The 15,389-nt window shown below is 38.5% G+C and overlaps 1 protein-coding gene across 2 annotated transcripts; it reads right to left on the bottom strand.

Annotated features, from left to right (window-relative positions):
* Positions 1-144: 144 nt before the first annotated feature.
* armh3 (armadillo like helical domain containing 3) lies at positions 145-15,198 on the bottom strand. Of its 2 annotated transcripts, none has more exons than XM_085912840.1 (26): positions 15,047-15,198; positions 13,953-14,062; positions 13,809-13,865; positions 13,469-13,615; positions 13,275-13,382; positions 13,109-13,201; positions 12,943-13,017; positions 12,498-12,584; positions 12,291-12,347; positions 11,981-12,024; positions 11,419-11,479; positions 11,283-11,329; positions 10,650-10,725; positions 10,302-10,395; positions 8,981-9,082; positions 8,835-8,893; positions 8,680-8,745; positions 7,863-7,932; positions 7,435-7,495; positions 7,255-7,343; positions 5,821-5,903; positions 5,578-5,704; positions 5,055-5,130; positions 3,306-3,384; positions 903-1,019; positions 145-776 (listed from the first exon to the last, which is right to left on the bottom strand). In XM_085912840.1, exons 2-26 carry the CDS (start codon positions 14,052-14,054, stop codon positions 684-686), a joined length of 2,070 nt encoding a protein of 689 aa, XP_085768966.1. In that variant the 5' UTR covers positions 14,055-14,062; positions 15,047-15,198; the 3' UTR covers positions 145-683. The 2 variants fall into 2 exon arrangements, with proteins under 2 accessions (XP_085768966.1, XP_085768967.1); XM_085912841.1 differs by having other exon boundaries at positions 13,953-14,089; positions 15,047-15,139.
* Between the last annotated feature and the right edge of the window lie 191 nt (positions 15,199-15,389).

The raw sequence follows: 15,389 nt of genomic DNA, 5'->3' as shown, positions 1-15,389 counted from the left end.
AAACTTTACTTTTCCATATTTGGACAAACACTACATTTTCCTGAATGTGTGCATGTGAGTAAAGGTCTGCTTTATTTTCACAATAAACAGGAACAAATACAAACACTGTACTTTAAACTACAGCGAATGAATGAGACACACGTGTGCGTGTATATTTCTTTTATTTGTCAGACTTGAAGCAAAAAAATCAAATCGTGGAAATACATCGAATTGAGGAAAAAGAATTCAGCACATTCAGTTTCATGTAACTAAAGAAATGACCGATAAGATATACAGCAGTTAGTCATGGCTTACTTTTGGTAACTCCAGAGCATCAACTACATTCCGAGTCTCGGATCCGCAAAATGTGTCAAGTGAAAAATACTTGAAATGGAATTGAAAGCGTAGGGTACTTGAAGCGCAAAGCGGAGTAATAAATTAGACGCAACCAATCACAGCAGGCGGCACTAGCGCAGGGTTAAAAATACTTGTTCAAACTATCTGGAATTCAAACATTTGTGCCTGTTAACAGTCCAGCCAAGACCGCAGCCTACGCACAAGGGGGGCCACACCCGCAGCTGCATCCACACACACGGCAAGCGCTGTCCTTGACAAAGTGCTTGCGGCCCATGAAAAAAGGTTTCAACAGTCCAAGAGGAATGAAGAGGTCATGTCCCAGTTGGTGTTAGCATGAGATGGTGTTCTCAGGAGATGGTGGAGAACTCTTTGAGAAGAACATCCTGACTCAGGGTGTTTAAAGACACGTTTTTCCTCACATTCAGACTGATGGAGCGCACCTGAGAACACACACCATTTTGTTTTATTTTGAAGACATGGGGGGGTTCAGATCAAAAGACGATACGAGACACAAGTTCAGTAGTCCAGCTGTTAGTTCACGATATTGATGTTTTTGATTGTCTTACCAGGTCCTTAAAGAAAGCCGCCTCTTTGGGCTGCTCCGAGTATCTCTCAAACTGGTCCAAACCATCCTGCAGTTTGAGTGTCAGCGTGTCGTAGTTGGAGCGTACCACTTCCAGCACCTAAAGCGACCCGAGGCAAAAGAGAGACACCGCAGAGATCGTCACGTGCTGCATCATTGTCATCATAATCATCTGCTGGATTCCTATTTCCAGCTTTTCTCCTTTCCTTTCCTCTTTCCCATGCATTAACTGTGGCTCTTAGTTATTTGATTCCAAATGATAAAACTTGACGTGCATGTGTGTGTGCGTGTGTTTGTCCAGCTGACATGAGAAGTTAGGAGTGAAATCAGTTAATTCTGCAAAGATTCTCCACAGCTCCGCCCCTGACAGTTACCCTCTCAGCCATGAAATAGACGCTAATGTAAACATTTTTCATTCTTTTATAAATGACCCCCATAACACAGCATGAAACGTTTGCACTGGAACGGCTTTCCTCCACAAAGAAAAATGCTGCTGATGTGGACAAATGGGATCATATCGATGTTAAGCGAAGATTGGTTCCATTTATTGTATGCACTCCCCACATGCTATGCAATGTCGAAAACAGCTGACTGGTCAACTTCCAAGACATTTTGCTTGAATTCATCAAAAGCTCTCCACACATTTTTATTTGTAAAATGGCATTGTGATAAAAAAAAAAATCAGTCTCTCTGTGTGAGGCATGTTTGAATGATAACCTCAGTTAATGTGCGTTCTGGGGAAAACAAAATGAAAAGCTCGGAAGAGTTGAAACCGGTGGGAGGATCAGAGGAGAAGTGTCAGCTGTGACAAACAGGTTGGAAGGACAAAAAAAAAAAAGAAAATGAAAAATGGAAGGAAAAGTAAACAAAGCATGAAAAAGGAATCCCGAGCAGGCTCATGTGACGGTTGAGCAAAGAGGTTTTGGCCCGCAAACAACCCTCCGCCATGGTAACGCTCTGCATCATCGAATAAACACGTCACCCTTGTGTTTCTCTTATCTTCGATAACAAACAACACAACTGGCCCCAAGATGGAATGTGTTTGCATTGGAATGTGGATCTGTGGTTATGGACATCATTAATCTTCTTGTGTCACTATCACGACTAGAAAATGGTGTGCAGGTAGAGGCGTGCGTGTGTGTGTGTTGACTCAAGGCAGAGTAAGGAAATTCAAGACATCATGATGCATTTGAGGACCCACAGTTTGAATGAGCCCCGAAACTAGTCAGTAATAGTGTCAGAACAGTTAACAACCAGCTATCAGAACCTTTGAGGCTGATGTGTTAATAAGCACGAGTCCATTGGGCTTCTTTAGTCTAATTTGTAACTCCTAGTCACACAATGTGCATCTAGCAACTCAGTCACACCAAACTTCCATTTTCCTTGCTTGCTTCTTGTGATTAAGTCAAGCAGATAAGAGTGCGGTGGGATTATAATGGCCATATCCATCACTCTTATCGTTTTGAAAAATGTTTTTCCTATCCTCGCTGCGCTCTCTTTGATTTTAATGAGCTCTTCTCATCACCCGTACATCCAGCGCTTCCTTAATGACAAAACAACATCATTTAGTGCTCATGTGTGTGTCTGCAAAGCATTTAATTATGGTGGCAAACAGACAAAAGAAATAAGTCCTGAGTGGTGAACTAAAAACAAATCTTGCAATGAAACAGTATTCCGACGCATTGGTTATCTGTCTAAATCCAAACTAAGCATCATAATAGGGAAGAGAGCTGATTTAGGCTGATTAATTCTGAAATTCTACAAAGACTGTAACAACAATTAGTAGTGTTTATTAAGGGGAGGAAAAAAAAAAAAACTATCCAGTGGAAGTTGGTTAGTGTTGATGGCAGGCGAAGCCAACAATTAGTACTATAATAACCACTTGTATGTAAAAGAACATCTCAACATAAAACATTTTCACAACATTGGCTCCAGCAGAAGAGCACACCAGGTGTCTGTTCATTTGCGAGGAAAGAGTCGGCTTACATTCTCACTTCCGCACACTTCAACTCACACGCTTCAACTATGCAAAGCATACCTACCACTAAACCAAACCTTGCCCCAACTAAGAAACAATTTCCCCAAATTTTCTGATGGCTAAAAAAAAAAAGTCATTTCAGAAAGATCAAATTTCTGTTTTTACTTACTCAAATTGCTTAGCACATTGACTAGATTCCAAATATACCAGTAAATGCTTTTAAATCCTAGAAAACAGTTTTATGCACAACCAATCATTCACATTGTCTGAGTGGAAATTGAACCCATACAAAGTGAGTGAACAACACCATTAGTAATACATTTCGCCTGTATTCCTGTCTAATGGTTATATAATCCCACATCAAGAGCAAATGGCCATAAAATATTCATGTTTTGGTGTTAATGTTACCTGCTCTTCTGACAGTTGGGAGATGTGGTTCACGGCAGCATATGACTCAATCTTCGGGTTAAAATGGTTGATGATTGCCCTTAAAGACAAAATGATGCGTTACTGGGTATACATGTGACTGAACACCTCATTTACTATTTACAGAAATTAAATCTGCTGCTCCAGCCAGCTGAAAAAAAGCTTTCATCACAATTTTGGAAGCAGACTGCAAGGATTTGCTCCCAAACATCCACAAGAGCATTAAGGCCACGTGGCACTGATAAAGACCTAGCTCACAGTCTGAGTCCAAATCATCTCAGAGGAGGGCGATGAGGTCAGGTCTCAGCAGATTGGGGCAGGGTGGCCACAATGCACTTGCCTAATTGTGAACTGAAGCATACATATACAGGCAAATAAAATTAAATTAAAAATATGGGCGGTCTTTTGACATGGCCACTGCAGATAATAGTGCTGTCACCGTTGAATATTTTTAGATTTAATTATTTGATTATTTAATCAATCTATCAAATAATCTGATCAGATTTTATTTGGGTTACAGTGTCTTAATTTTTTTTAACTCAATTACTCTTTATCAACCAATTATTTTTGTTTATTTGCTAATATTTAGTGCTTAAAAAATATGAAATACATAATATCACACAAGAAGAACTGATGATCATTGTTTTCGAAAATAAAAGCAGATGTCTGCAAAGGTCTTATTTTAACATAAAACATAAATGGATCTGTTTTCATAAAGGACATGAGAAATGAGAAAATATATACTTTTGAGGTTCTGGAATCAGAACATTTGGACAATCTTTAGTTGAACAATGGCTTTAAACGATTCCTCAATTATTAAAATTTGAGGGGAATAATTTGATTATCTATGTTTTCAATTACTTGATTAATTTGGACACTTCTAGCACATAGCAAACTAAAATACGGATGTACCCGGGTGTACAGGTTTGACAAAATAGCTAAGAAGGCAACAGTTGACTTGTTCCTCACCACATTTCTATTTGACTGGATCTAATTGGCTGCTTTATATCTACTGAGCACACTGGGGAATTTCAAAAAGGCAATTGTTTCCCACATTAGCGTTCAATTCTATGGGATGATCCGCTCCATAGGCCAAATATAAATTGATGTCACTTCAATGGTTCCACCAGCACTGGCGCTATGTAGCAAACAAATTCTAGTTACAGAAACGCAGAGAATACTGCTCCATGCTTTTTTCTGCTGTCATTTACATGAGGAATGGGGTGATGGGAGGAATCAAACTGGTTTAATTCCACTATCGACTATCTGACATTTTTATTCATCCCTGGCTTCATTGATCTATTTATTGGTAAATTATTCCTTGACACTCACAACCGGCCGGCTGCCTTGCCTTCAACATTTACAACTGCCAATTTAAACAGCAAAGGCTCTGTGGAGCGCACAACTGATTAGGTGAAAGAAACCTCAGGGAGAACCCAGCTCATATGAACACACCACAGGGACGACCTCGGAGGATCATGAATGAGGAATTGCTTTACGACTGGGAAAAGAATCTTACTGAAGGGCATTGGGGAGAGGTGGAGGAAGTTCAAACAAAGATTAGGTTGGCATAGGGAAACCAAATTAAATACAAAGAATTGATTCCCACCATTTTGACCTCACCACATTCTTCTTTGCAACCTATTTAACACGCCATAATATGATTTTTTCCTTTTGCATGTCTTTAGTGGTTGTGCGTGTTTGTGAGTGAGTGTGTGTGCTTTTTATTACCGAACATTAATGAGGGCATGTGTGACTTTACTCGCAGCCTCCTTCCACTGGCCAGTGTTTGTTGACACTCTCAGCACTGAAAAGCAATAAATTGTAGATCAAAAACGTTGATTTAAAAAAATTATTTGCAGCATATCACATCGTTTCATAATTAGCTAAATCCGCAAACAGAATTTTGGTCATGTTGCTGGAGGAGTATATTTTAAAAAGTTGCAGGTCATTCTTTTCCTCCATGGTATCAGAAGGTTTAAAGAAATCAAACTATGCAGTGGTGCCTTGTTTTAAAAGAGTAATTACATTTTTCAAATTATAAATAATTTCAAAGAAAATATAACAGTGTTAATTGTGCCCAAGTCAATTTTGAATAGCAGCTTTAACAATGTAAAACATTAATGACAATCAAAGCCTCTATTCCGCTAAATCGTATTTTAGACTTACGGTTTCCATGCAAATGTTGTTGATGTTTTGATCATTTGTGGCTGGACCTATTGGGTTTATAAATGCCTTAAGAATGTCAACGTACCCATACAGTAGAGGTTGTCAAACACTTGGTGCATTCGTACGATCTCATAGTAGAGCTCATCGTAGCTGTTTGATGTGGGTAGAAATGTGTCGCCGTATGTGATGAACATGTTGAACAGGTTAACCACCTGGAGAGGGAAACAAAAAAGCCAAAGTAGGCTTAAATCAGTCACTAGCAAAATTACCTGACATAACGTTTCATTTTTTTAAAAATCTTTTTTAACACTGGTGTGTTGTTTCTTACCAGTAGTGCCAGATGAAAGATGTTGTGCTTGGCCAGCAATGCGGTTTCATTTGACAGTAGGAACTTGAGCAGGTTGATAAGCGCTATGCAGAGAGAGACCAAGACTCGTTAATGAAAAAAAAAAACAGAAGGCATATTGACATCTTTGATCGGACAAATGTGGCAGCAGCACTAAGCTTTGTTTGTTATTAATATTATGACATAATGTAGGCAACAGAGACATCTACCTGCACATAAAAAAAAATAACAATAAAATGTGTTTAAAAAAAAAAAAAAACACTGAAAGGTAACAAGCATCTGCTGGTTCAATTTGACTCGTTCTTTTCTTTTCCTTCTATTATCATTACCACAAGCAGGGAAAGTGGCGCCATCCAGAGAATGAAGCTGATTATTGGTCTGATTAGAGGAATCAGTATTCTAATGAGAGACAGCGCAATGGGACCATTAAAAAGTGGAATGTGATCGTGTGTTGCGTTGACCGGACTGAAACCAAGGCCACCACGATGGATTGTGCTTTCTTTAGAGACTCATTATCCAAACTCAATGATGCAATTTATTTCCAAATGCACATGGCAATGACTTCAGAGCGAAATTGCGTTTTAGGGTGGAAACACTTAAACATTGATGCACAACAAATTAAAGCTTCAAGAGATTTACAACACAAATCTTACAAAAACAGTATTCCTCAACATACCTTGGGACCTTGAGTTAAAAAAAAAAGGCATCTTTAAAGGAAGCGAATGTAGTTCTAAAACTGTTGGAAACTTTATATTTAGCCTCAGTTTGCTACTCCCTCTCTCCCTTGAGTCTCTGACCAAAGCTACACCCTGCCCTAATGTGAACGAGCGCAAGACGTGCCCGGCATGAAGGCGCCACGGCAGCTATGTTGCTCGCATGACTTACTTGTGACTAAGTGTCAACTTACTGCTCATGTATTTGAGTAAAGCCACAGTTTCGTACTCTGCACGCACAAAGCGTGTGTAGGCGTGCATTTCTTTGTTGGTTCGGCAGCTTCTTCTTCGAGGGGTCGGTGAGCTGTCAATGGACTTTGCAAATAACGTCCACAAAGTCTCCTCTAATGTGCTTGGAATAGTGGCACAAATCTAACGCCATCCTGTTGCCTCTGCCCACAGCATGGATTCCTCATTTTATTTCCTATCGAACATTTTATTGAACATATTGTCTTTTGATATCGCTCGTGTCCATCGCAGTACACACTAACATTGATTTGTCCCTAACAATGATACTTCAATAATAATTAATAATAATAATCCATAAAATATTCTGCCTTTACAAATTATAGTGATGTTCAGTTTTAAATGTGAACAGTCAAAAGACAAACATAGCCATTAACAGTGTCATATTTTTATGGTGCCTGGATAAAATAGTGTAGCAGATTTTTTTTTTTTTTTACTTTTTAGCAACGATGCATACCTGACCATAGCTCCCTCCAAGTGTAGTGTAACCTGATTCTGCACTTCTTCTGGTAGCAGAGAAGTTTGTGAATGATCTGAACACAACGCCTGATCAGGACATAAACAAAACAAAACAAAATGTGATGATATGTATGCAATTTTGTATGCACTGTGTGTGTGTGTGTGTCTGTTTACTCACAAGTATAAATCCATGGGGAAATCCTTCATCATGTGTGTGACAGTAAATTCTACCATCAGATCTATAGAAAGTAAAAAAAAAAAAAAGCGGTTGAAAGGTTAATTTTAAAAGCTGATACAGTATCTCTTTTGCAAAATGGCTGCAGGTGACAAAAGTATGTTCAAGTTAATATATCAATGATATTCCCAGAACACGTACGACTCCAAAGAAACCACTAATTGCACCGTATAATTATTTACACACAAACATAGTAATTATTTAAACAGTTCTTTTAGTCAGGCAGGGCAGATTATTTTATCTGCTTTACATGTTCCTGTAGCCTTAAAAAGAAAACTTAAGAAGACAGTATGAACCTTCACAAAACATAAACATAACTGAACTAACCCTCAACGATGATTAAACAGATATGATGTAAAACATCTTCTTACCTAAAACTGCACATACCAGCGGCTGACACGGGATATTCTTCTCCACAGCTTTCTTTCTGTGCCTCATGGGCTGCAAAATGGAAACACATTTAACTGTACCGAAAAGAACAAGATCATGTCTTAAGACTTGATCGTCTGATACTTCTTACATGGTTTATGGTACATTAAACATCACAACACAATACAACACACTCCATGACAACCGAGAAAAGGATCATCGAGGTAGGATTGCATGTTTTGGGCCATAATTTAGTTTCCTTATTATGCCGAAGATCATACCGATGGCCATATTCAACAAGTTTATCACCACACTGAAAATCACTCGCTACCTTGCCTTCAACCCAATATCAAATAACAGAAAAGACAACACACTTCCTTGTCTTATCCCAATTGTTACTGTGAACAAGGATAAAACTGTAAACCATTTAACAAATTAGGTCAATGTAAAAATGTCCTGAAACAGCTCAGACGTTTTCAGAATCAAGTCAAGTGGTAAACAATTATTTCAAATGGATCCCTAAAACCAGATCAGCATGACGCTGTTATGAAAATACAGTACTGTGATAATCAATCATCTCTTTCAGAAAATATATTTATTTATGATAAAAAAAATATAGATGTGTAGTATTTAATATCAAAAAACACAGAAATAACTACATAGTTGCCTCTCTCTAGAAATTTCCTTTAAAATTGGCACTAAACAGTATTGAATAGGTATCTCTATGATTGTTTCAAAGGTTCTGATTCGTATGGCACACAAGGTGATGGCGCAAGCTTACTCGGTAAACCATTCAACACTTTCATACCAAAGACTCACCATTTTGTGCAGGCTGACTCTGAAGTTCATGTTATCATCGTGCAGAAAAGCATCAGCATATTGGTCCTGTCATACACATATGACACTTGGTAAACACGACCGTGGTCCAAAGCTCAGATGACTGATGGATGTCAAGCTATGCACGCTTCTCCTACCTCGGCGATACATGTGAGGATGATTAGGCACAGGCGAGCACTGTTGAGTCGATGCTCATCTGAAAACAAGTACACACCTCACGTGTATGTATGAAAGGAGTAAAGGAAGCATTAAAAGAAAAGGAATAGAAAATGATGGTTTTTACCTTTTGTATCCTGCATTACGATAGAGGCGTACTTGAGGAAGGTGATGAGAAGGTTGCTTGTCTGCAGGTTGGGATCCAGTGGCAGCTCTGGGTTGTTCATCACTACACGGAGCGTGCACAATTAAAACTTAGGCCAATTTGGGTGTAAGTCTGTCGAGAGCTTCTATTGAATGACTTTAAAATCTGACAAACCATTCACAAGTCAGTTCCAGGTCAGTTATTCTCTTAATAACCTAATCAAAAGGTCCATGAGCCTTAACCTGGCCAGCCATCTAAAAGTGAGAGCACTGCTTTTTTTGTGGTTGTATTCATTCAGCCAAACACTGATAAGATAAGGAACATTTCGGATCCATCCAAGCCGCTGTGTCGTCTTGATAAGTACCACTGAAAAGCTCTGATCGCAGCTGCTTTAATGATGAAGCAAACATTTCTATTTCCTCCCCTTCGCTCATTTGTTTCCATATTCCCCCCGATCACTGCAGGCTCATGGGACAGGACCATTTCCCACTGTCTGGACAGATTCCATCACAGAGACGTCTTTAGTGCTTGGATATTCCTGACAGCAGGCATTTATGTGATCAGGTTTTAACAAAGGCTGCATGTGACAGCTTCATCTTAAGAGAGGAGTTAATATTTCATGCAGAAATGGCTCTCATAGCCATGGGGAAAAAAGTAGGCTGAGATGGAAAGATTGCACCTATTAGGAGTGACAGCGGATGTGTATCACAAATGAGCCGCATGTGGAAATGGAAAACATGAAGTGATTTGATTCAATGAGAAACGTGAGTATATACTAATATCTCTTCTGGTTGTCTTCGTAGGGCTATTAACTCAACCAACTCCATTTTAGAAAACAAACTACTAAATATTTAAAGCTTGCTAGTGTAGGTGCATTTGTGTGTTGATTTTTTTACTCAATGTTTTAAGGCAGTTGTAAAAAATGCATGTTGCAACACAGTTTTGCTCAAACTGAGGCAAAGACTCTCAATTCTAAGAATCTTTCAAAATACTTTGGTCCATTTCAGGGCCAATCAGGTGCTTCCAAAATGTATAAAGGGCAAGTCGTGGTTTCAAGCTTTGGTAAATACATCGTTCCAGTGGAGGCTCTGTGATTCTTCAAATTGGAAAGCAGGATAGTTTGCTTGGGGCATGAGAGGGGAAATTACATTTTCACTCTGGAAATTCTGAAGGTTTTAGGGCTTTAAAAGTAATCTAGCATGCTACTCCTTGTGGTATGTCTACCTAACTAATTGCAAAAGAAAAAAAAAAAAACTACGCCTGTAAGCAGAGAAGATAAAATTTTTTTAAAAAAAAGACGTACTGTCTAGAGAGGGGGGTGTTGTGCCAAGCGGCGTTGTTGGTGTGGTCTGGGGTTGGCTGGTCGGCGTAGCTACAATGTCAATCTCAGGGTGGCTCTGTGGGGGAAAAAAACAATAACATGAAAGATGCTATTATAAAGATGTCACTCAGTGAAGAATAGCGTCATATTTTCATCAGTGCGGTAATAGCTCGAAATGAACAGTATGACATGAAGCAACTTGTGAGTTACCCCAAAAGAAAAGCGCCATCATCTCGACAGCTACGAGTTACTACTCACTAAATGTTATCTTCATAAAGAGCATAGACTAATTAATTGCAGTTAACACGGGGCAAAGGTTTTGACTGTTACCTGTGCTAATACAGTAATGAAGTTGCGGTTGAGGTGCACGGCCTCGTACAGTGCCAGCAAAATTGCTTCGTTGGTCCTGCAGACAAAATGGAAATTCAAAGTCAAATTGAAAGAGAAATAGTCACACAACAGCAACCTCAGATTTATAAAATACTATCAATCTAAACAAACAGAACTTAGTCTAGCTACAAGGGCCACTAACGTTTTTGAAAGTAAGAATTATAATCTTGGGTACTTGTTAATGGGAAATTGACTTTAGAATTTTTTCTTCTTCTGAAATTACCTTTAATATTATTGTTCATGATAATATGTGAAGACTGATCATGTAAATGATTTCTCAAAATAATTAAAAAACTAAAAAATGTCAATGTGCACTGTATTTTGTTTCCATGAAATTGTCTAGTGTCTGTTACTTCAAAAGACATTCCTAGAAAATTACAATGTCCCATCACTGCTGAGCTAGTTTTCGAACAGGTCTGCAAGCTAGTCACGGGGTCCTTGATGGCACTACCTTGGCAACCTTTTCCAGTCAATTACATTTCTGAGTATTGAATGGTATAATAGCCAAATTGTTGCAACCACTAAAACAAACAAAACATAAATGACTAAACACTGCCATTACTTGACACCTACTGAACAGAGAGCTTCTCATCGGCATCTGCAATAAACATGTTGCCCACCTGTGGATGAATGCATAGAACAAATCTGAGCATCAATGCAAAAGTTTACAGACATTTCGTTCAATAAATTGTATAAAGGAAATACGTACCATACTCGTGAGGGTGGAGAAGAACCCACCCTGGTGTTCTTCCTCTTTATTTTTGTACTGCCTGAAGCGAGAGAATGAAGAGGGACAATTGACAGGAAGAAAACAAAGCTGTTACTCATCATTTGGATGTATTTGACAATTGACTACCGCTTACTTTAGACACAGTATTTTAATGCCAAACCTTGCTAGAAAGAACGTTACGCTGTTTTCTTCAGAACTATGGAAATAGAACATTTACAAAACACCAAAATAGATGGTTCGTGGTTCCAGTGGGCTCATCAATGTATACTCGAGCTGCACATTATATTAAAAAAAGTATTGATACTGGGATAATGGCCTATGTAATATTCATATCGCAAAGACATGCAGTCATTTTCTTATGGAATTTTATGCTTGAATGTGAATTTGACCAGTCAGAAGCAAAATTAAATGTGCATCGCCACCTAATCGGTGAGCATTATCATTTATCATTATTATTTAATGTGATCATTATTATTTATTATTTAACAACACATTAGGTATTCCTAATTCCTAGTTTATATGTGGAAGGATTAGATTTTACCTGTTATAGTCCATTAGCGCATGGTGGACAACAAGACCCATTCCCTGAGAGAAAGAAAAAACCAAGGACAACAACAAATCAATACATATTACATCACATTTGTGTTAATCTGTTCAATCCACTTCTTGGTTCATAGAAGATGTCTAAGTGAAAGTTAGTCAGGAAGCCATTATGATTCTCAAGGGCATACTTTTTTTCCACTGACTAAAAAAAAAAAAAAAAATCAGACTATTCCCATAAAAGGTCATTCAAACACCAAAGCAAAAGGTAGCTTGAAACTTTTGCACACCATACTGCATGGCATACTTACATCCAGTGTTGGCTCATCATCCACGATAGAGAGCTTCACGATATACGGATTTACAGACTAAAAGAGACAGGAAAAAAAAAACTGTGAAAAGAAATGTGTTGGAAGGATGGTACAAACATTTTGTGAACAAAACTAACAAGATCCAACAAAGATACTGCTTTTGTTACATTCCTAATACTAGTGCATCAAGTCAGTCAACAAACAAACCTCATACTTCCTGTAATTGACCAGAAGAGCAAGAAGAACGACAGCGTCATAACCATGCTGCCCTCTACTGGACACATCAGAAAGTATCTGAGGAGACGGAGCAGAAGCTCTGATTACCAACAACGATTTTCAAAACCAAAATTATCATACTAACAACCAAGAAATGTGGGTACGTTATGAGAAGAACACCTTTCAGATTATCTTCCCACTATTTGCATCTGTGCTGGTTCATTAGGATACAGATTTTTATTTTTTTTTGCAGCGAGGGTATTTAGTAAGTTCAATTGAAATAATTACAACGATCATTTCTAATTTAAAACCAATGTTATGTTCTTTAGACTGAGTAATGACAAACATGGGATGTCTGTACACAGAACGTGGTGTTTAGGTTTAAAAACCCTTGCACCAAATTTATATTTTACATAGCCATTCACCCATTGAGTACCTGCAGAATGGCTTCAAAGATGCTATTGATCATCACATATTCCAAGATGGTGTTCTGACTAATATTATCTGTTACCTGTAAACACGCAACATATAATTAAGTCAAAAAATGGTCTCTAACAGTGACAGAAGCAACTGCACTCCTCCAAATAGTTGAGGTATCTCACCGTCACCAAACACAGCAGCAATTTGAGACAAAGGCTCTTCAGACTCTCTGAGCCATCTCCACAGAGGAGGCTGTCCAGTCTTTCCATTAGATCCTGTAGCACAAACATTTGCCATGCATATGCAGCAGAGACCTTATTTCTTCCACATTGTATATTGACTGTGTACCTTCATCCTTTGCTCAGCCTTGTCAAAGCCAACAAGCATATTAATGATGTCAAAGCCAGACGCCGACTTATTCTTTTGATGAACTCCTCTGAAAAGCGCACATAGTGTCTGGGACAGCAGGAAGGAGGAACACATGAGTTTAATGAGAGATTAAACATATAAGTACTTAATGGGATCCAACAATCTTCAGTCACCTGGAGAGCATTGACCACTCTAATTTGATGTTCCTCTCCAAGGGCCTGAACACTGTGATGGAAGAGAGAATTGATGTTGTCCTGAATCCGCTGCACCTCCTCGCCATCGACACTCTCCAGCTTCGACTCCAGGTACTCCAAGTTCACCTGGAAAATGAGGAACACAAAGGTTGAGTCAGCTTTTCCCGATTTTTGCAAGTGTGACTTATATTGCCAGCTCCTGTTATTGGGTAAATAACTTTATGCCAGTGTCCATCAAAACTAAAATAAAATATTTTTTCTAATTTTATAAAGAGCACTTCCACACTAATACATTTAAATGATCAACTGTATATTGTACCTTCATCAGAAACAGCTCATCCCAGAAGCGAGGATTATTCTTCGCTGGGTCTTCTTTCTAAAACATACACACAATGCAACATTTACAAAAATAATACCACTATAAATGTTACTATAAAGTGGGTTGGTGGTGCTTGATACTCACTGCAAAGATTTCATCATACATCAACACCACCTTCTCCTTCAGCGGTTTCTTGGAGGACGACGTCCTTCTCAGCAAACCTGCCTTCTTCTCCACCTGAGACATGGTGAGGTCTAAAGATATGGACACATAAAATCACACTTCATGGTTGTAAGTATGTAATGTATTTATTGATAACATGGGAACATATGATCACTGTCATGAGCTAAACTCATGATTAAGTGCAAAAACATCTGTTATCTCTAGAATAGTATCTTGAATAGCAGAGACATTGACGTTAGTCACTCCTAAAAACTATAATCTGTGCTACTAGTGTATGCATTCAACAATTTATACCAGAGACCTCGGAACAACAACCAGGTTTTAAGTTCACACACACCATGTTGTTGTCGTGGTTGATGGGAGAGAATAAAAAAAAAAAAAAGTCCAAATGAATTATGTGCATGCAAGTAATGTGCACTCTTCCACACTGTTAAAAAAAATGGTTTTCCTTCCATTTTCAAAATGTTGAACGTAATTATGGTACTGATACTCAACATTGTATCTTTATAAAGGTGCCACCAGTGTGAAAACATGCGTGAAAAGGGATCAAGTGGGCTGTGTTTACCCAAAGTGCCCCAACCATTTCGCCGCTTCTGACTCGTGCTGTCAATCGATTCATCATTTAACAAAATGTACTGCAGTCATTTCACATATTCGCAATTGCGCTCATTTGCTAGCCAATGTAACTTGTTTATCAGCTAATGTTGGCTAAAATGTAGCGCTCAGGAAGCATCTATTCAGCTAGCGTTAGCTAAGACACAATGTTGTTAACTAGTTAGCTAGACTTTTACCTGATTTGTGGAAATACAATCCGGGTAATAATGTTACCGAGGGAATTTTCTTCTACTGTTACGATTACTTAAGTAACACCCTGCGTTTGAATTCTCGGGAAGCGTATTTAGCTAGCGTTGCCGAGCTAAAGTCGTACACGAAAACAACGTTAGCATTTATTTAACGAGCTTTTTACAAGGAACGTGAGAAGGTGGAAATTTACGTCAGGATCGTGTTGGGCTATTTGGATACGTTTCTCCATAGATGCGCGTGTTCATTCTCACCTCACTTTAAATGTATGATGTAGCTCATGAATCCTTGACACAACAGTTGCTCTTCAGATAGCATACTGCTCATGCTGTCGAGCCTTCTACTGGTTCACAATGTCACTACACCCAGACACAGATAAAATCATCGACAGTGCTGCACAGGTATTTCGGCTTATAAATTTGTTATAACGTGGTCGATAATTTATTGCAATAAAAGACTGTAAACGATGTGTCATTGTTTGAAATGATCCATATTGACGTACTTTTCAGTATGCACTTAGAAACGTAATCAACAGACATTTTAAAAATAAATATACATAACTTTTAACCGGTGTATCCCATACCACTTATTGTCGTT

The sequence above is a fragment of the Syngnathus leptorhynchus genome, chromosome 5, assembly GCF_054491065.1.
Source record: "Syngnathus leptorhynchus isolate UIUO chromosome 5, UIUO_Slep, whole genome shotgun sequence".
NCBI lineage: Eukaryota > Metazoa > Chordata > Actinopteri > Syngnathiformes > Syngnathidae > Syngnathus > Syngnathus leptorhynchus.
This window is presented reverse-complemented; position numbering and strand designations above follow the sequence as displayed.

Coding starts and splice junctions, on each gene's coding strand:
- armh3 (XM_085912840.1), bottom strand. CDS start 14,054: ATGTCTCAGGTGGAGAAGAAGGCAGGTTTGCTGAGAAGGACGTCGTCC. Junction 11,480..11,980: donor GCGCTAATGGACTATAACAG/GTAAAATCTAAT, acceptor CTCTCGCTTCAG/GCAGTACAAAAATAAAGAGG. Junction 11,330..11,418: donor TCTCCACCCTCACGAGTATG/GTACGTATTTCC, acceptor ATTCATCCACAG/GTGGGCAACATGTTTATTGC.